The sequence below is a fragment of the Phycomyces blakesleeanus genome (assembly GCF_001638985.1).
Source record: "Phycomyces blakesleeanus NRRL 1555(-) unplaced genomic scaffold PHYBLscaffold_26, whole genome shotgun sequence".
NCBI lineage: Eukaryota > Fungi > Mucoromycota > Mucoromycetes > Mucorales > Phycomycetaceae > Phycomyces > Phycomyces blakesleeanus.
In genome coordinates, this window is record NW_017265159.1 from 38,577 (window position 1) to 59,424 (window position 20,848).

Here is a 20,848-nt window from a genome sequence, read left to right on the forward strand (position 1 = left end):
TGGCTAGCTTCATGTGATTGAGATAAATAATTATCTTGAACATTATTATCATTAGATGTTCGCTGATAATGATCTCCTGATACGGATGGACTGATCGTCATAGTTGCAAGAGCAGGCTTGATAGAGCTGAACATAGCTGACTGACCTATATTTTGGGAGTGGGATGGACTTGGGGTAGGCTGAATATTGTTGTAAGTGTTGATGTGTTCTTCACCGCGAGAGTTCGACGAATCTACGGGCGCAACTGCTACTAGCGGGATAATGCTTCCAAAAGATGTGTTTTCGCCGACCTCATATTTCTATTAGAAACCAACCGTTTATATGCAGACACATATTATTAAGATTTAAAAGACAATAACCAACCTTTTGTGGAGTACTGAATTCGGCGGATTCAGTAGAGGGTATAGTTGTTCCAAAGGACACGTTCGGTTCACTTTCATAAGAGTGAGGAGAATGCTGGATAGCCACACCAGACACAGAAGGGACAATGTAGTTAAACGATGTATTACGGCCAGTATCTTGTGCTTGAGAGGAAGAATCACTAACCACCATAGTGGCTGTAGACGGATTAATGCTTCCGAAAGAAGCTGCTTGACCGATATCTCTTGATTGAGGAGATAAGCTAACAGTTTGCGAAGTGGAAGATGGATTGACTTTCCCATAGGAAATTTCTTGGCCAATTTCTTGTGGTTGGGCAAAGGAATTTATCGCAATTTTCGCTGTTGATGGCTTGATGTTTCCATATGATACTTGTTGGCCAATATCTCGCGGCTGAGGAGATGCTTTAATCGACACGGGCATAATACCCGGTGGAACGGTACTGTATGAAGCAGCATTCGAAGATACATAGGGCTACGCGAGATAATTAGTACATATATATATATACATTCATTATGTACGGCAAAAGTCACTATGAAGGTACTTTTTTTTGCAAAAAATAGATACATAAGAAAATGCTTACCGTTTCAGATTGAGAAGTACTCAATGCAATGGTTGATTTTATTGGAGCAACGTTTCCAAAATAGGCGGCTTGTCCAACATCTTTTGATTGAATAGGATGAGTGTCCATCGTAGCGACTGATGGGTAAATAGTGTTAAATGAAACGGATTGTCCTATATCATTAGGCTAAAAACAGATTTAGGAATTTTGTTTGATGGGTAAAATCGCACAAAGAAAATATTAATATAAAATATACCTTTCTGGGGGTTTCAGAAATACTACCAACGATAGCCGCACTCGCGGCAGCGGGAGGAACATTACCAAAAGTTGCCACATGAATGTTAGCCTGGGGTTGGGGTAGAGGTCTAGATACAAATTTCTCTACAGATGGCGAAGGGGTTCCATATGGTGCTTCTGTTGAAGAAACAATCACCCGTGTCGCAGTAACGGGCGCCGTGTTGTCGTACGTAACATGTTGCCCATTAAGTGGTTTCTGGGTCGTTTGCACAGCACGACCTGTAGATCCAGGAGCAATATTTCCATAGATTGCAGTATGGCCTAATCCAAATGTATCAGATTCTGGTCGGGCAGAAAAGTCAGATGTAGCTGATCCAACATTGGCGAATACAGTACCATATCCCAGTTTTTGTGCTTTAGGTTGTTGCGAAGAATTTTGTGACATGGCAATGCCTATTGTAGCTGCGGTAGCGGTAGCAGCAGCTACTTTTCCAAATACCACAGCTTGGCCTGCCATGTTTACAGGTGTCATGGCAACAGAACTGGTAGTAGGTACCAAGTTTGATAGATTCAAAGCTGAAGATGCGGGAGCAGTAGCAACAGAAGCAGGGACAGGAACAAGAGATGAAAATGAAACAGAATTACTAGTGACCTGGCTTTGGGTAGTAAATACACCTGTGTTAGGAGGCGCGATGTTTAAGAATGATGGTTGAGACGGCATGTTTGAGTTGCGAGAAACATAATCACCACTACTTGTGGGGCCATTTGGCTTATCAGCAGTGACTGCAATACCAATTGCTGATGCACGGAAAGGATTGTAGTTATTCGGCGTAATATTTTCCATTGGCTCACCGTAGCCATTGAATGTACTATAGTCAGATATTCTGTGAAGTTCGCTCTGAGGACGAACGGATGAATCTGGCCTTATATGATTGTACTGACTAATATTCGATATTTCCTTGATCTGAGGTGGCATTACATACGTCGATGTGGCCGAGAGACCGTCGGTAGAGCCACCAAAGGAAGTAATAGTCTGCATCATTTCTCGACCAGTCAGACCGTTCCTAGACATTGTAGAAAATCGACTGTCAAAATAAGTTCCAATGGAGCCACGCTTGGGGTCTTTATCAGATTCGAGCATATCAATAAGTGACTGGGGACTACGCGGTGGTTTTCCGTAATAGCCCAAAGGGTTAGCAGATGGAGAGATATTATTTTCTTTAGCTCTCATCAGGAAAAGCATAGAAAGTGCAATTGCAATGATAACAAATACAATCCCAAAGCCTGCAGCAACAGAAATAAATATCACAAGCCCTTGGGAAAGATAACCTGTGTATATATGAATTCCACAAAACCAAATCAGATTATTTTCTTTTTGTAAGCCTAGAAATATGGTACTTGCGCTTCAATAGTACGGTAACTTCATAGGGGTCGAAAAACATGTTTCCAAGTGTGTTTATAGAACCATCGGCAGAAGAAGACACGATATAAGGTATCCAGGCTGTTCCATCAAAAAGAGCAAAGCTCACATTGCCATACTGGTTGAGGTTCAAGATACCTGAAACCAGTAATATTTGAGAGCTTCCATTTGCTTTATCATCAGATTCATCAGCACGGGTTTTAAGGGAACTACTTTCAGAATTGTTGCTGGAAATTTGTACAGTAGTCATCTGGCTAATTACGCTTCCTGGTCCAAGCGTGGAATCTGAGAAAGTAACAAAGCAACTCATTAACATAAATCTTCAATATTATACAAATTTAGAGACACTTACTAGGAATTGTAAAGAGGCTTCCGTCCCAGATTCCCAAATAAGCTGTCGAAGAATCTCTGCGGATAATTGTAAATAAGCCTTACTATTATCTTTAAGTAAATCATACTTACTTTCCCGCAATATACGTATTTTTGGTGCCGTCATCATAGGAGATAGCACTACAAGGTCCGGGTAAAACAACAGGAGAACTCCAACCACTGGTTTGGTAATTGTATTCTGCCATAGAAACTACAGCATCAGATATCTTGAGGTCTCCGGTAACAACAAGTGTTTTCTACAGCAATTTGTTTTTAATAAATAATCTTCTATTTTTCTTTATTCCCTTGTTATTTTTTAATATTGTTACTTTTATATATATATACCTCAGTGAATGTCATGTCTTGCACTGTACCGGAAATACCATCCCCAAAACTAGTCCACAGATGATTCAATGGATTCAGAGCACAGACACCTTTGCAGGTTACATTGCCGGCAACACTGAAATCTCCGCCAACAACAATACCAGAGGCAATCGAATTTGGACGTATCACATTTACTTTCGCCATCGTACCATCCAAAGCTGTTTTGATCAAAATAAATTAGCTTCCTTTGGACACTTTTCCCAAAATTCAATATAATGAATAACCTACTATGCAGCTCAGGATATAAAACAAATGATTTGTCGACGAGATTATATACCGCAAAGTTGCTTGCAGTAAAATCGTTCGCATCAAATTCACCGCTCATGTACAGGAAATTATCATGAACCGCCATGGAGGTAACGTTGCCCTTCCAATTGGAACCGAGACCACTCCAGACTCCATTGTCGTAAATTGCTGTGTTATAGATTCCATTGTTCAACTCAAAATTACCCGCAACTACGGTACTCCAAGTCCCATTATTCAGAGGATTCTTCCATAATGCACCAGCATTAATTTCAACTGGTTTTGACGCATCAGGGTAGAATGGAAGTGTTGAAAGCGTTGAGCTACCGTCAATAAAAGTTAGTCCTTGGGACTGAAATTGCTGGGCATTATTGATAGAACCAATATAATAACTTGTAGGCAAATTGTTGTCGATTTGGAATGCACCATAGATTGTGCCAGAAAGAAGAGGTGTATTGGCTGACCAGTCTGATATACTCAGGTTCCACCATGCATTTCCAGTAGATTGTCGAGCCAAAGAACTTGTGCTACCAATCATAGATGTGAATGCTCCAGAAACAAGTATTGATTTTTCGTTATCAGTTGATTGTAAAGAAAAAACTGGTCCGTTCACTCCCTATTTTTTATACAAAGGATAAGAATGATTAGACTAAAGATCTAAAATAGCATAAGACCAACGCATGCTATGTACTTACTCCACCTAGTGCAGACCATGTGTTTGCATTTGTATTGTAGATAGCAGTATAAGAAAGAGGAGTATTTGGGCTGCCTTGCAAAGAAGTAAAGTTTCCTCCAATGTAAAGATCTATATATTCATGTCAATAATTGTTGCGAGATAATATATATATATTGTACCTGATCCAGAGCGAAGAAGAGCGTTAACAGGCCCGTTTAGTCCATTAGACTGAAGAGGCTCTAGCTTTTTTGAAATTTGTCCAAAGCGAACCATGTTCTGATACCCAGTACCAGTCCCGATTATGGTTGTAAATGTGCCACCAATGTACAAGTCTCCGTCTGTGGCATCTAGGGCACGAACAATAGATTTTGTAGGGAGAGTTTCTATAAAGCTACAAGTTAATAATAATAATAATAATAATAATAATAATAATAGTAATTTGGATAGTGTACACAGGTTCTAAGAGTAGATATCATCGTTCAACTTACCAGTCAATGGTGCCCATGATAGTGTCTGTGCAGTGGTACCATCTAATCCTTGGTTAGGCTTGTATTCTAATATACTTGAAATGCTTGACATGGAAGCAGATTTTATCCACTGAGCAGCATTAGCGACCAAAGTTATAGTTTTTGCAGATGATGTTATTGCTGATTTTGCAACATTTAAAGTTATGTGAGGTGAAAACTGGAGAGACGTTGCAACAAAGTAGCCACTGTAAATTGGGACTGAAGCATCTGCTGTATTATTCTGATTTAAAGTGAACACAGTTGTCTTATTTGGTGCTGTATAAATTGTAAGATCAACTTGTGTGCGTTGTTGACATGCGGTATTATTTCCACATCCGGGAGTATATAACATTACTTCATAGAAGCCCGGCTCAGGTAAGTTGGGTATGAAGTCGACTGATGCAGACGTATCACCGAGTTTATCCGCAGATATTGTTGTTGAAAGAATATGTTGGTAAGATCCAGTAGGAACAGATGCTTCCCATGATCCAACAGTAGCAACTTTAGCTTCGAAGGCTGGACTAGAAGCTGTACATGTTGGAAAGTTGAGGTCTTGGACAGCATGCACAAATATCTCTGTACCCAAAATTAATTAGTATTTTTGATGTTCTGTACCCTCTCTGTCTCACGTTAGGGTTGTACCTGATTGATAGATCTGAACACCTGCAAGACCTCCCCCCGAACCATACCAGGATGCGATCTCAATTCTTACACCGTAAGTAATGCTTGAATCAAGTATTATGAAGTCCTGGAATTCAAGTTTGGTGGATTGTGTAAGCTGACATTGAGTCGAGCATGTTTTGGTACGAAGCGTCAAAGGATCAATGTACGATAGATTGAAATATGTGTTTGTAGCAAGTGAGAGAACCCTAAATTTAATAAATACAGATATTAATTTAGTAAACCTTTATCTTTATATTTAATATATTGACATGGGATAGATAAACTTACGAGAAGTTCTTTACACCGCTATCCTTTGCAAAAGTGTTGGCTAGACGAATCAACGACGGCGAAACAGAAAGAGAAAAATAAGCTTCCCATGACCCAGTCTCGCCTGTCTTCAAATGCCATGGAGCACTTTTTTCGCTGGGACACAAGACACTTTTGGGATCATTGTACACTGAGTCTGTATTTGTCGCTGATACGGTCTATGGGATTAAAAATATGCAAGCAATTAATATTAAATACCCAGTGGCCTGAACTTCTATAAGCAAGACTTACAGAGAAAGCAGCCAAGTTGATAGGCTGGCTATCAGGTTCAAATTCAGCCTGGCCGTCCTTTGTCATATCAAATTGACCACCAAACATTATTGAATTGGTCTTTGGATTCTTTGCAATTGTATACACAGGACCGTTTAGACCTTTCCAGGGCAATGCTTCCCAAGAATTATTACTCCACACAGCTACACTTCCACCATATTTTGAAAGAGAGGCCGAATAAAGAGGAGCGTCTGAAAGTGGAGCAAGAAATTCGCCACCAACGTATACGCTATTTGTTGTTTGATCGCACAGAAGGCTATATACAGGACCGTCGAGTCCTTTGGATAGTGATGTGATAGTGTTGGTGGCTAAATCTACTTGGGCAATATTTGATACCAGGGCAGATCCAAATTGTGTAAATTCCCCACCAATATAAAGCGTGTTCGATGAATTTGAAGAGAGAACACATGTTGCATACACTGATCCGTTAGTTGAAGAAGAGGCTAATAGCTTAAATGTCTGACTAGAAAAGGATAAGATCGAAGCAGTTGAGGTTGGAATTGTTGTCAATTGGAGAGTGTCGGTGTAAAAAGAAATTCCCTGATAAGATCCTGCAATTCCAAGATATCCCGGTTGTGTAAAATTGAGATTCGGGTGAGTAACCAGAGAAGCCTGACAGGATTGGAAAAGAATCCAAGCACACCCTAGCCACGCCACAAAGTGTACAATGCTCATTTTCCACAGCCAGTGATATTTATGTATAATTCACTTTCTCGGGTACTGGACGTGTAGGAGACAGGAATGAAGTTGTCGTACGATCGAGATGAAAGGAAGGAAGGGATCTGAAATGTTAATGATGAGAACAAAAGGCGATTTAGTCGGAAAAATTATTCGCGAAGTCTTCTAAGAGTATATTACCGACGAAGAAAAAACGTTAATGACAACAGAGTACTTGAGGAGAAGTAGCGAAAGAGAGAAAGGAACGGTTTGGAGTTTGGTCAAGGTAACATACAAATCCTCAAAGTTGAAAAAGTGTTCGCGGTTACACCAACAAATATGAACTGAGTTTGTCAGAGTAGTCTTCCTTACTGTAGTTTCTATCTGGGTGCACGGTTGTGCATCCAGTAAAATGATTATACATGAGTATCAGTATAAATTATATCAGGATTTTCCTGAATTCATCAATTTACTGTTGAATTAGCTAAGTACTCTAAATATTAAACAACTGGCGCCAATTTCAGCCTCTTTGGGCTTAAAATTGGCTTGTTTAGACTTTTACCTTGTGGATACCAAGACCACTTGTAGATAAAAGCAATTTATTAAAAAATCTTGACTGAAATCTCTATACTTTCACCTTAAATGCATCCTTTGGTACTAACCATTTAGTGAATGAAGCTAACTGTCAGCTTGCCATGTGCTGTTTTTAATCCTAACAACGTTTCGCCCACCGCCTGTGGATCTTTATTTTTTTGTCATGGTAACCAGAACTCCGCCATGGTAAAAATTGGAGGAAAAGTAAATATGCAGAGTATTCAGGGGTAAAAGACGTATTAAACTTCTTTGTCTTTTGTGCAGGAAGAGCCAAATATGATCTTATTTGTATATAAAGATGTACAATAGTTTATATAAAGTAAAATTATTCTTTTTTCGGTATATAATTTTAAATTTTATTAATATATATGGTTTAAGGTCGTAAAGATCCGTTGTTAGAGACCACTAAAGTATAGATATACTATTCTTTTGACACAGTGAACTGCATACTGCTCTCTCGTCAAATCAAGCCAAATAAGTGACCAACAAGTCCCTTGGCCCGTGACTTATTAGGTCTCATTCATAAATGTACAACCATCGATAGTCCGACCAGACCAAGATTTCATATTTTACTCTACGTTTGTCAGGGTAGGGAAAACCAGACTTTTGTTTATTTTAAATTTAAAGTGTATGTGGTTTTAATCGCATTTTTATATAATAAACACGTCAATTATAAGCTAAACTGAATATTTTAGTGTTCTTACGAAGAATATTTTCCCGGTGTCCGCATAAGACACAACAATTTCTATCATACAATACTCTAGCATCACACTTGAACGCCATGAACATTGTCATTTATAGTGGTAATGGAACATCACCAAATGCTGTTCACCAAACACATCGAACTCTCAAGCTCTTACTTGGTCATGCCTATGATGTGATTAAGGTGGATGCTAAGACCTTACAAAATGAGCCATGGGAAGAAGGCTGCTCAATGATAGTTATTCCTGGCGGTAGAGATCTACCCTACTGTGAAGATCTTGATGGCGAAGTCAACGCTCGCATGCGACGTTATGTTGCCGGTGGCGGGCGCTATCTTGGACTGTGTGCAGGTGCATATTATGCTTCTCAATCGATTGAATTTGAAAAAGGAACACCAATGGAAATTACAGGCCCAAGAGAACTTGGATTCTACCCTGGAATCTCGAGAGGTACCATGTATCCTGGATTTGTATACAACAGTGAAAAGGGTGCACGCGTTGTACCGATTGACTTGAATACAAATTCGTTGTCCGTCAAAGATTACTCTGGACTACCTGAGGGACTCAAGGTCTATTACAATGGAGGTGGATACTTTGTTAATGCCGTGGAGAAAGAGGATGTGGAAGTTTTGGCCTGGTATAGTGAAAAGGGCCACAGTCAAGAAGAAAAAACTGCAGCAGCAGTTTTGTGTCACATTGGCCAAGGAAGTGCAGCATTGATGGGTATCCACCCAGAGTACGATGTCAGTACTATGGACTTATCCGAAGCTGGAAAAGACACAAGCTTTATTCAGCAGTTGGTCATATCAGATCAAGCAAGAAAAACATTTTTGTGCGCCGTATTTTCCAAGATGGGACTGAAGACAGCAGGGTATGAAACCAAAGGCACCACACTCGAAATCAAAGAAAATACAGTACCAGCATTGACACCTATATACTTGGCTACTCTTCGCGCTGAAGTCACCAAGTCTATAGCATGTTCGCTTCTTGAAAAAGCAGACACTACCACCCATATACTGGCTGATGTCAACGATAGATTTCAGCTTTTGCCTATGGAAGAATCGTCTCTTTCTGCACAAATGTCCTCTCTTACACTTCAAAACAACGCCAATAATACGGACGAGGAAAAGCCATTGACACAGATAGTCTACTCTACAAACACAGACAGTGATCCAAAGGCACCAGTATTTCCATCACGTTCTCTTACCCCTTCGTTTAATATACAAGAATATTTTGCTTCTTTGAGCGAGAAAAGAAGTCATGAATGGGGAGGAGGAGGCTGGTATAGATTTGGAAACTCCATGTTGTACTCACAAGTTATTACCAGTACTCAAACTGTGCTGGATAGGTACTTTATTGGCTTAATTATTTGTTTGATTCTTATTCTTGTATCCTACTATTTCTGTTACCTTGAATAGAAATTATACTTTCTCCCAGTCTCTACCTACAGGTCTAGTCTGTTTGGCAGCTAATCAAATTGCTGGAAGAGGCATGTTTAACTTTACATTGAGTGATTTTTTTTGGCTTGCAACTTTGTTAACTTGTTTCATTGTAGGTCGTGGTCGGAACGCATGGGTGTCTCAAGAAGGAGCTTTACAGTTTAGTCTGGTTGTTCGGCACAATCTTGGTTTGACAAAAGCTCCTGTGGTATTTATACAATATATCATTGCTCTCGCTGTTGTAGAGAGTATCAGGACTCGTGACGGCTATGAAGGTGTTCCCCTTCGTCTCAAATGGCCCAATGATATATACGTAGACCTCCCCGGACCCGAAGGAGGTCTTAAGAAGGTGGGTGGGTTGTTGGTCAACTCCAGTTTTGTTAAGGACGAGTTTCTCCTAGTGATCGGTAAGTATTGTACTTAAAGACCAGTACAAAAGTAGATTGACTCAAAGACTCTCCTTGCTCTTAGGATGTGGTATAAACCTTGCCAATCCCCATCCAACTGTGTCTATCAACGATGTCATCCAGAACCATAATCCTTCTTTGCGCCGATTATCGCCAGAGGATACACTTTCGGGGATTATGGTTCATTTCGAAAAAATGTATCTTGAGTTTTGTGAAAAGGGTATGGGAAGCTGGTTCCTTGATAAGTACTACCAACGTTGGTTGCACAGGTAAGATAGGTGTATAATGAATACAGAGAAAAAAAGAGAACACCCCTTTTGTTCTTTTACGTACGATAACCGACAATTATTCTTATCCTCCCCTCCCCTGTCGATCTTGTAATTTGATTTGATTTGTTTTTAGTAACAAGCTTGTTACTTTGACAACCCACGACGATGTACGCGCTCGAATTACTGGGATCACAAGTGATTATGGCATGCTTGAGGCAGTGAGTCTGGAAGACAGCCGTAAAAAGTTCACACTTCAACCAGACGGCAATAGTTTCGATATGCTCAAGGGGCTAATTATCAAAAAGGCATAATATAATCCACCATACTTTGTTCTTTATTCTCTGATTATATTATTATGGCTTTCTCAGACCAAAATACCAGTAGGTAGCGGAAATCAGTAGGGAAATAACTGCCGGTAGGAGATTAAGTTGGACAACAAAATATACCCAAATGGTAGCTAATCCCGGTGCACGCATCATCTGCCCCAGTGATGGCGAATGGTGCATAGTATAAAGAAGGAAAGATCCAACTACTACAGAACTTGTAGCCATGATAGTCTGGGTGATATTAGACGACTTGTAACGATTGGTCAAGTAGATAAATGGAATGAGAGCTGAGAGCATGTTTTAGTCATTACAAATAGTAGGCCGTTTAAAATTATCTTCATGTTACCTGGAATTGATTTCAATGATTTTATAAGGAGACCAGAGTAAGTCCAGGGTTCAGAGAATTGAACCTTGACGGTGATGTCAAAGGTTCCGAGAAGGAAGGCAAAAGGAATACTCATAAAGATTGCTTGCCACAAATACTCGGTTGATGTCGTATGCTGTTTGGCTAGTTCTGCTTCCCTCTGCTTAACTTTTTGGAGAAGGCCAGTGGATTCAAACAAGCGCATCTTCTCAGCTTCAGGAACATTATCGTTCTGAGGGTGATGTGGGATTCGGTTAATGAGGGGTTCTGACACTTGCTTCTTAGCCATATTGTATTATATATATAAACAAGGGGTGTTGAGTTCAATAATGGACGCGTTGTATTAAAGAAGCTGTATCTCTTTTGTTTTTTTTTGTTTTTTTTTCTTTTGACTTTATGTGATAAAGAGGGGCAGGTTCAGGGGATAGGTGACAAGGAGATAAGGGGGAAGGGCAAAAGGTTAAGCGGATGAAGATCCTTTCTCTCTTTATTTTAGGGGGTTATTATAAATTGTATATAAAGATCAGGGCGATGAAGTTAAAGCGTGTATTTTGTTTTGGTTGGTTGGGTGCTTGTCTACAAGAACACATAATCTAATTGGGTAAAAAACACCAGGCAACAGTCCAGCTCGCAACTGAGTGATATTTTATATTTGCATTCCAGACAAGAAAGTGGACTTGTGCTTCTTTAGCTTATTCCTTTTCTGCATCCTACCTGACCTGGTTTGTTCATCACTGCTCCCCTGACATCTCATGCTCACTTTTCTATAGTTATGACCGAAGGAACGACTACCACTGTCAAGCAGAGAGTGTCGTCCCTGGCAGGTGTAGGTGTCAATCCTACTTCGACTACTCGACCTACCAAGACACCTTTGAGTCGTGCCAATACCACAAACACTCCTCCGGTAACCGGGGGACGCTCACCTGCTCTGACACGCGCTGGAACTACGACTTCAGCCGCAAGACCAACTGCAACATCGAGAGCTACCAAGACACCCCCCACTACTGCAAAACCTACGGCTACTGCAAAACCTACGGCTACTGCAAAACCTACGACTGCCCCAAAAGCAGCAACCCCAGCAGCTGCAAAACCTACCACTACCTCGAGAGCTACAAAAACTCCCGCTACTACCACTGCTACAGCTACCGCTACTACCACTCGCCCCACAAAAACACCTGTTGCATCTGCTACTCATTCTGCTGCTCGTAACACTACTCTCAATAGCCGTGCAAGTGCAGTTCCTGGAAAGACAGCCGGAGCTGCTAGTCCCGCGGGTACCCGTCGGGCTACAGCGTCTACTGCATCTTCTGTTTCATCGTCTTCTACAGCCGCTTCTCCCACTTCATCGTCTGTCCGACGTGGCTCTATTGCTCCCACCAGTGCCCCTGCCCGGAAGCCTTCCATAGTCTCGCGCCCAGGGGCCACCGGGACTAGCCCAACTGTCCAAAACACTCAATCCGCCGAACTTGCTGCTGAAATAAAATTGCTCAAGGAAAAGGTATACACACAAATATATATACACCCACTGTCGTTTGACTTGTTATAAAAAGCCATAAATTTATTTGTTTTTATAACAATAGAATGAAGAGATTCAATTGGCTTTGGAAACAAAGGAAGCAGAGCTGACTGTAAAGGAGGCCGACCTTGTAGCACTCAAAACGCAGCTCGAGACCCTGGAAAAAGCCAAAGATACAATCCCAGAAGAGACAGAAGATGGAAAAATTTTAATCAAAGACACTACAGATGAAACACTAGAAGCTCTCGAGCAAATGGAACTACTTGAGAACGTAGTAGCTGAACATGAGTCTAGTCTTCGAGAAAAGGCGGATGAGATCACTGCTCTTCAAAAAGAAATTGCCGACTTGAATGATAAAATAAAAAATACAGAGTCAACCAAGTCCAAGAATGAAGAGAATCTTAAAGAGGCCAAGGCTGCGTATGAAGAGGAGAAGGTATTGCTGCTACGTCGGCAGGAGGAGACAGAAGAGAAAATGCGGGAAAATATGGAGAGACTTCGTGAGAAGCTGGAAAACGAAAAAGACCAATTAGTAGAGAGAATTCAAGATAAAGAAGATGAAATCCGAAAACTCAAGAAAGACATGGATGAAATCAGAGATAATATTCAGGACATGCATCAGTCGCATCAGAGTCGTCTCACCAGTCTCACCCAGCAAATGAATAAGCAACATGCAGATCAGATGGAGTCTATCAAATTTGATTATGAACGACAAATCAAAGAGCTTCAAGATGCCTATCAAAAGGCCATCGAACCTGACAGTGGAACTGAAAAAGAAGCCGAAGAAATCAAGGCTGGACTTTTACTTGAAATCGATGTAAAGAAATCATTGGAAAACAAATACGAAAATATTCTAATAAGAAATAATTTTGGAAATATGTTATATTGGTGTAGAGGCTTGTGGCAGAAACATCCGATATCAAGCAGGCCCATGAGTTGGCACTAGCTTCCTTGAAGGAAAGATGGGAGACAGAGAAGGCAAAACTTGAAGAAGATCATAGACAAGCTCTTGAACAGGTTACTGTATCTCTTAAGGCAAGTGGAAGGATATGACACTGTCATAAATAAACAAAAGAAAAAAAACAATTTATATACTTCAAAATGAATGATATTCTTATTTTCTTTTTTGGATACAATCTAGGAGGAAATCGTAACCCTTCAGCAAACACATGATAACAAGGTTCGGTCGCTAATTGCAGCACATGAAATTAAACTCGAAGAAGTTAAAAAAGCAACACATGAAGCAGCTGTCGAAAAAAGTAGAGCGGAAGTAGAGGTAAACGGGCTTTATATGACCTTTTTAGATTATTTTATTGATATTTGACTATTAATCGACAGGCCGCTTGTCAAGAACGTTTTGACAAGGAGATCAAGGAAATACAGGATAAACATGATATTCTGTTGAACAAATTGAAAGAACAGCATGCTTTGGCTGAACAACAGATTTCTGAACTCAAAGCTTCCAACGAAAAAGAGCAGCAAGAGATGAAGGCTCGATATGAGCTTAAGATGGTTGAAGAATGTCAAGGTGTCAAGGTATATTTCTCGGTGTATAAACATTTAAAAAATAAATTGTTTACTCAAATTTTGAGGATGTGTTACAATAGAACCTTTTGGCCTTACAGCACGCTGAGCAAGTGACGCTTCTGGAGGCTAGACACGCAGAGTATGTTAACCAACAGACTGCATTGGCTCAACAAGAAGCCAAGTCATTGATTGAGCAGACCCAAAAAGACCATGTTACAGCTATCGAAACCCTTAAACAGGCTCATGAGACAGCTATCAAGAGCACCCGGGGTGCAAGTGCTAACCAGACTCGTGCAGAAACCGAACGTCAACTGCGGGCAGAATTTGAGTTGGCTATGGAACAACTCAGTTCAGGTCATGAACAGGCCATGGAGCAGCTCCAGACTCACCACCGTGATCGCCTTGAGAAGCTCGAACAAGAACTTACGGAGGAAATCAAGCGTCAAGCTGAGCTTGCTGATAAACACAAAGCTGAAATGGACCGTCTCTCAAGTGAGAAACAGGGCGACCTCCAAGAAATCAAAGCTGAAGTAGAAGTGAGATATATAGATATATAGATATATAGATATATAAATTTATACACGTTTATGTGATCGTTATACTAATCCTGTTGGGTGGTACAGTTGGCTTTGAAGAATGTTCACAGTGCAGAACTGGCTCGCTTAACAGCAGACCATGAGGCAAAATTGAATGAAGTTCTCCAACAACACGCTGCCCAGCGTGAACAAGATACCCTTAAGCTCAAAGCATCTCACCAAGAGGCTATTGAAGCACTGGAAGCCAAACACGCACTTGCACTGGCCTCTACTAATACAACCCAAGATACCCAACAAGAAAAATCACGTCTTGAATTCGAGGTGAGTAATAATGAAATAAAAATAAATAAATATGAAATAAGAAAAAAAAATCGGATATCTGATCTGGATTTACAATATAGAAATCTTTGAAAGAACGCTACGAAAAAGACTTGGCAGGACTGGCCTTGCAACATGCTAATGACATTCAAGAGCTCCAGCAGGACCATGATAGCGAGATGGAGGTTATGCGAGAAGTACAAGAACACCAGAGTAAACAGATTGAGTCTTTGCGTAATTTGGAAGATACCCACGCCATTGCTTTGGCTACACTCAAGGCAAGCCACACGGCAGCCCTGTTAGAAGCTGAATCGAGATTGGGTGGCGATGCTAAACAGGTTAAAGCTCAGTTAGAGGTAACAATTGACTGGTGACACAACCGCTATCACGTTCATCATTGATAATGAATTTTGGTTTTCTATTCTCAGGCTACCCTCCGAGTAGAGTTTGAGTCCAGAAAGGAGACACTTGACACTGAGCATAGACAAGCATTATCAGAAGTAGAATTGAAGCACACTGAAGCACTGAAATTGCTTGAGAAAGAGAGTCAGTCAAATGCAGAAAGTGCTAGTGCAGAAAGAGAGGCAAGTAACCCTCGGGTGCGCAAATGAGGGCAAAATAAAACGAAAATAACAGATAATTTCTTTTTTAGGTTTTTTTGAGAAAAGAGTATGCGATCCAATTGGAGCAACTGGAAGCTGAGCACAGTCGAGCAATAAGTGCTTTGAAAGCAGAGATTGAAGTTAAGGAGAAGGAGAAGGAGACTTTGAAGGCTGAGCATGCTCACGTCCTGATTGATAAGGAAAACGCTGAGAAGGAACGATGGGCAGCCAATGAGGCTCGCCAGGCACGAATCGACGAGAAGATGAGAGAAGATATCGAACATTCATTTCAGGCTGATGTCGACGCGGCATGGACCCGTCTTAATGCCGAACATGCTGAAAAAACTAAAGAGCTCCAAGAACGCCACGGTTTAGAATTAGCTAGCCTGAGAAAGGAGCACACTGAGGCACTTGAAGCACTTGAAGCACGCCTTAATGCAGCATCCCAAGAAGCAGAAAGACAGAAAAGACAGTCTGAAGTAAGTTGCTTAGACTTTCTTTTTCAAGTTAGCGAAGAACGAATGTTTTCTTTTATTGTTGTACTTTGTACTCACTCAAGATTTGTGTAGCGCGAAAAGGGAACGTATGAAGAGACGTTACTTCAATTGAGGACTTCGCATGCCGATGTTGTCGGACGGCTTGAACAGCAAGAACAGCAAAAGAAGCAGCAACAGCAGCAACAGCAACAACAGCAACAACAGCAACAGCAACAGGTTGTACGTGAGCACAATGAGGCTTTGAGACGTAAAGAACTTGAGTTGGAGCGATTGACTGCCGAGGTTGAGCGATTACAGAGTTCATTGGCTACGTCGACTGAAAGAGTAGAAAGAATGGCTTATAGCGATTTACCAAAGGCCAAGGAAGATGAGGCTCTTAAGACAATGCGGGATTCTTATGAAAAAATGATTGCGGATAAAAATGAGGAGATTGGACGAGTTGAAGAGCGTCTTGAGCAGGTGTTGTCAGCCCAGACAGAGAATGGTAGCCACCATGAAGAACAGCTGAGAGTAAGTTGTGCAACTGTAAGAAATTTAACACCAGAATCCACATCCCACACTCAAAATGATGTTTGGCTTAGATCGAGACAGAAAAAAAACTTCAAACGATGGTGGGACAACACCAAAAGGAACTCAATGTTCTTCAGAATCAATTCCAGCACCTTCTAGATCTAAAAGACAAGGAGCTGGAGGACTTTTCTTACCGCCTTAAGACAGTAACAAGTGCACAGCAAAAGGATCTTGAGAAGCTCCACCAGGCCCATAGATTAAAGGTTTCTGCACTTGAAGATGAAGGCCAAAAGAGAGAAGAAGAGTTGAAATCAAAGGCGATGGAATTGCGCTGGATGGAGACGGACGTTGAAGGTTATGAGGTAATGATAATTAAGATTATTGTATTATTGGACTAGTTGAGGGACTAACTTGGAGTGTATAATTACCCTATAGACAAAACTGAAGGAGCAGGACAACAAGGTTCATGCACTAGAGAGTGATAATGATCAGCTACAGCTCCAGGTCGAGCGATTGCGACAAGAAAACGAACATATTTTGAGGTAAGATTTTTTGAATTATTTGGTATAAATTTCTGCGAGCTAATGTGATTTCCTGGACTAGTTTACTCGATCGTTTGCAGTTGGAGATGCGCCAGCAAGTATAAATACATATATCTAATAAATAAATAAATAAATAAATAAATAAAACTGCCCATTGAGGCTTGATTCTGTATTCAGCGCGTGTTATTGTTTATTATATTGCCTAATATATAAAAATCGTTCATCTATACTGCTTACTGCTTACTGCTTCATAAAGCACAGTCTGGATTGAATATTTTAGATTGAAAGTTATTCCCAAAATGATACTGTAATTTTGGAGTTCTTTTTAAATATTATTATAATTATAATATAATTATAATACAGAAATTATTTGAATTGTTATTATTTTGATCTTTAATTTTTTAAAAAGGCTTCCTGTAAATAGCTGTTTGATAATATAAGCATGTTAACCCGTAGACTAAGGAACACGAAAATAAACAGGCTTTTTTTTTATTTACAAATTAAAATATAACAATATCTACAGATTCTCCATATTTGTTCTTTAAACAAGGAAGGAAATTGAAGGTTATTATAAAATACCTCATTAGACACCCTTCTTCTTTATATATACACAATATGATTATATAATGATTATTTCCCTTTTCTTTAATTGGTGACTAAGCTTTCAGTAAAAGTTACATTGAGCTTGACATGCTTTAACATAATTTCCTTTTTGTCCTCTTGCTATCAAAAGCGTCTTTAATATGAGTCTGATAGTCTTTGTTTCTTTATCTATCCCTCTCTTCTTTCTCTTTGTGTGTGTAGATTTGTAGGAGGTACAGGTGCTTCAATAAGACTATATATATATATATATATTTCTGTACATATAAATATCATTTGACTTTTGATGACAGAGGTAGTCCTTTTTTATTTTATTATTATTATTATATTTTATTTTTATATAACAAAAAATTGTGTGTAACATTTCCCTGGACCACAATATTTTCACCAAAAATAGAATCTTTTTAAATATTTTCATTTTAATTGCCCTTTCTGGCTTTTCCCTTTTTCTCCTCTTTCTATTTTCTGCTATAGTGTCCGCTGTGTCTCCATGTAAATGAACAGCTTCCAACAATATACACCACATGAGCAAATGAGCCCTCCTACACCTACACCTTCACTCTTGTCACAACCACTCAAACGAACGCGCGCTAAGCGTAGCTGTGATTTTTGCAGAAAACGTAAATCTCGATGTGATGCAGACCATTCAACACCATGCTCGAATTGCAAAGCTGTAAGCGCATCATAAAGAAAAAGATAAAAAGAAAACGATGATCTCAAGGTAGATTTTGAGATCATCAAAAAACAAACAAACAAGCAAGCAAACAAGCAAGCAAGCAATTATTTTCATTCTCATATTTATATATCTTTTCCTTCATTAGTGGGGATATACCTGTGAATTCCAAACTGCTCGTAAAAAGAGAGGTCCACCGAGTGTGTAAGATTTTCAAAAAAAAAATAAAAAAATAAAAAAAGATACAGAATTTATATAATGATTATTACTATTACTATTTTGTTTATCAGAAAACAATAATTTAAATTTTGTATATTCCAGATACGTTGATAATCTTGAAAAACGCTGTAAAAAGATGGAGTCCCTGTTGGTGTCCCTGACCCGCTCCTCTATCAAGGAACTAGAACAAATGGACTTTAGGCTGAAAACCGTTCAAGTCGAGACAAAATCACCCTCACCAGGTCCATCGGATTCATCCTCAGAAGAAGAGGAGATGGAATATGATTCGATAAAGTACACTGGTCAGTCCGCTGGATTGCAGCTACTTGATCAAGAACTATTCAAGGCCAAACCTTATGTACGCTGGCCCGGTCGCGATGACCTCGTGCTACAGATGATGGCCCACAACGAGCTGATGGTTGTAAGAAAAGATACAAACGGCAGTCAAGAAACCCTTGACGTTGGCTTGTCTATGAGATCCTCAATATTTGACAATCCAACCCGTAAAGACATTCCAATCACACACAGCAAAGTTTCTGCATCAGTTGCTTCCCGAATGGTGTCCTTGTAAGTGATTAGAATCTTGTGCAACAACACAATTCCAAAAAGAAGCCAATCCTGATTCCATTTTCTACCTTTTGATATGTATAAATATACATATATATACATATTTATATATTTATACCAACAACAACCAAAAAAGCTATTTTAGCCACCTCCATCCTTTTCTGCCAATCATAAATCGTACCCGTTTTCTCACACATGCCCACCAACCCGCAATTCTCACAAACGCAATCCTAGCCCTCTCCTTCCGTTTCGCCTCCCTATATTTCCCCAATCTCACTGAAAATTCTCAAGAACATGCCGGCACATACTTTCGAAAAGTAATGCACCGTCTAAGAGACACTGCTCGCTCTAGATTGTGCCATGTCCAGGCCGCCATCTTAATGACTCTCTATCTAGATCTGGATGACGGAGACGTAGAGAGTATTCAATGGTGCACTCTAGGTAGTGCTATCCGAATGGCCCAAGACCTCGGTCTTCATCGCTCGGCTACTCATTGGAAATTACCACCGGCCGAAATAGAGACCCGACATCGAATCTTTTATGCCTGCTATATCCTTGACCGTTGGATGGGTGCACGTGCAGGCAAACCATTGACGATTCTTGACCGTGACTTTGATACAGCTATGCCCTCTGCATACGAAGGCGACCAAGGTCCCATATATCAGCCCTTCATTTTATTGATCAAGTTATCCGAAATATTGGGCAGAGTCCTCAAAGCTTTATACGCACCAAACTCTAAAAACTCCAATCGCAACGCTGGTCTTGATGACCCCACCATCCGTGTTGTATTCGACCGTCGACTAAGACTCTGGAAAGAATCACTCGAGGATGCGGTCGGGGGCGTGTATATGACTCAATCTCAGAAGACTAATCTCCAAGTATTTTACTACACTGTGGTCATGCTACTCCATCGTCCATTTGTAGTAACTCAGGAATTATTTCCTGATATGCAGTCCATCGTCGAGGAATCTCGGCATACGTGCACTGAAGCAGCCACTAATCTATCTAAACTTGTTCGTCAAAAGGCTTTACTAGTCGACGATCCAGAATCCTTTTCCTCAATGTGTCTACCCACATTTTTTGTCTATGCACTCTTCCAATCTTCACTTGTACACCTCTCTAATGCACGGCACGACCGCACCCAACCTGATCGGCTGTTTCGTCTCCATCAGGCGGTTGATCTTGTCAGAGAACACAAACATATCGGACCAGCATCCCGTGCGTTAGATATCCTTACTATGCTAATAACCTTACATGATCTTGCCCCTGGAGGCACCGTAAAAATTGAAGAAACTGAAAATCGCATTATTTCACAAAGCCAACAGTCTCATCCTCCAGCTGGTTTTTCTCAAGTAAATGAGATGCCAAAAGCCCACTGGTTCCAGAGGATGATAAACACTAGCATTGTAGGCGGAATTACACCAGATATTCACCATGATGTTGCTACGGCTATGTTGCCAACAGACCCATACGGCTTCCCACTTTATAATCGTCCTATTGACCCTAACTATGTACCCCAGGCACCTTCTGCATTTACTGCATTTACTATCGAAAACCCAACCCTTCCACCCTCAAGTCTTAACTGGGCTGATTGGGACCTGTATCTTGACCAACAATCGCTCGGCGCCTCTGCCACTAACTCTTTAACTTCTGCCATTGGCACACACATTCACCACGCTCCCTGAACATATCCATCTTTTTGTATTTTTATGAAACCAATTATTTAGTGTAGATATTAAAATGAAGGAGAGAGAAAGAAAGAGAGAGAGAGAGAGAGAGATCTGGTTATCCTCATAATTTTGGAATTAATTCCACAGCAAATATCCCTATACATATACAACTAGATACAAATACATCTACCAAATAAATATAACTCATAAGCCGCATTCCCTCTAAACTCTTTGTCCAACCATGATGTCATTATCTGCCCTAAAAGAAGATGCCAGGCG

The 20,848-nt window shown here is 40.3% G+C and overlaps 4 protein-coding genes across 4 annotated transcripts; 3 read left to right on the forward strand and 1 right to left on the reverse strand.

Moving 5' to 3' along the window:
• Positions 1 to 7,942: 7,942 nt before the first annotated feature.
• Positions 7,943 to 10,446, forward strand: PHYBLDRAFT_178243 (hypothetical protein). Its single transcript, XM_018437968.1, has 5 exons — positions 7,943 to 9,335; positions 9,406 to 9,476; positions 9,543 to 9,833; positions 9,898 to 10,102; positions 10,236 to 10,446. The coding sequence occupies exons 1-5, from the start codon at positions 8,068 to 8,070 to the stop codon at positions 10,411 to 10,413; spliced, it is 2,013 nt and encodes a 670-aa protein (XP_018286062.1). The 5' UTR covers positions 7,943 to 8,067; the 3' UTR covers positions 10,414 to 10,446.
• A 27-nt stretch (positions 10,447 to 10,473) lies between these two features.
• On the reverse strand, positions 10,474 to 11,009 carry PHYBLDRAFT_101906 (hypothetical protein; the record flags this gene model as incomplete). Its single annotated transcript, XM_018427650.1, has 2 exons — positions 10,474 to 10,715; positions 10,775 to 11,009. Coding segments are annotated over 2 exons (477 nt in total), but the record flags the coding sequence as incomplete, so codon positions are not given.
• A 5,120-nt stretch (positions 11,010 to 16,129) lies between these two features.
• PHYBLDRAFT_160202 (hypothetical protein) lies at positions 16,130 to 17,011 on the forward strand. The gene is made up of 4 exons (XM_018434137.1): positions 16,130 to 16,298; positions 16,370 to 16,660; positions 16,734 to 16,840; positions 16,902 to 17,011. The coding sequence occupies exons 2-4, from the start codon at positions 16,397 to 16,399 to the stop codon at positions 16,942 to 16,944; spliced, it is 414 nt and encodes a 137-aa protein (XP_018286064.1). The 5' UTR covers positions 16,130 to 16,298; positions 16,370 to 16,396; the 3' UTR covers positions 16,945 to 17,011.
• Positions 17,012 to 17,907: 896 nt separating this feature from the next.
• On the forward strand, positions 17,908 to 20,793 carry PHYBLDRAFT_188778 (Zn(2)-C6 fungal-specific transcription factor). Its single transcript, XM_018439560.1, has 4 exons — positions 17,908 to 18,113; positions 18,262 to 18,317; positions 18,435 to 18,899; positions 19,036 to 20,793. Exons 1-4 carry the CDS (start codon positions 17,937 to 17,939, stop codon positions 20,582 to 20,584), a joined length of 2,247 nt encoding a protein of 748 aa, XP_018286065.1. The 5' UTR covers positions 17,908 to 17,936; the 3' UTR covers positions 20,585 to 20,793.
• The last annotated feature ends 55 nt before the right edge of the window (positions 20,794 to 20,848 follow it).

Excerpts from the sequence above, each read along its gene's own strand:
- PHYBLDRAFT_178243 (XM_018437968.1), top strand. The coding sequence starts at position 8,068 with ATGAACATTGTCATTTATAGTGGTAATGGAACATCACCAAATGCTGTT. Across the intron at positions 9,336-9,405 it reads ACTCAAACTGTGCTGGATAG|AAATTATACTTTCTCCCAGT; the intron begins GTACTTTATTGG and ends TACCTTGAATAG. Across the intron at positions 9,477-9,542 it reads TAATCAAATTGCTGGAAGAG|GTCGTGGTCGGAACGCATGG; the intron begins GCATGTTTAACT and ends GTTTCATTGTAG.
- PHYBLDRAFT_160202 (XM_018434137.1), top strand. The coding sequence starts at position 16,397 with ATGGTGGGACAACACCAAAAGGAACTCAATGTTCTTCAGAATCAATTC. Across the intron at positions 16,661-16,733 it reads CGGACGTTGAAGGTTATGAG|ACAAAACTGAAGGAGCAGGA; the intron begins GTAATGATAATT and ends ATTACCCTATAG. Across the intron at positions 16,841-16,901 it reads GAAAACGAACATATTTTGAG|TTTACTCGATCGTTTGCAGT; the intron begins GTAAGATTTTTT and ends TTCCTGGACTAG.
- PHYBLDRAFT_188778 (XM_018439560.1), top strand. The coding sequence starts at position 17,937 with ATGAACAGCTTCCAACAATATACACCACATGAGCAAATGAGCCCTCCT. Across the intron at positions 18,114-18,261 it reads CATGCTCGAATTGCAAAGCT|TGGGGATATACCTGTGAATT; the intron begins GTAAGCGCATCA and ends TTCCTTCATTAG. Across the intron at positions 18,318-18,434 it reads AAGAGAGGTCCACCGAGTGT|ATACGTTGATAATCTTGAAA; the intron begins GTAAGATTTTCA and ends TGTATATTCCAG.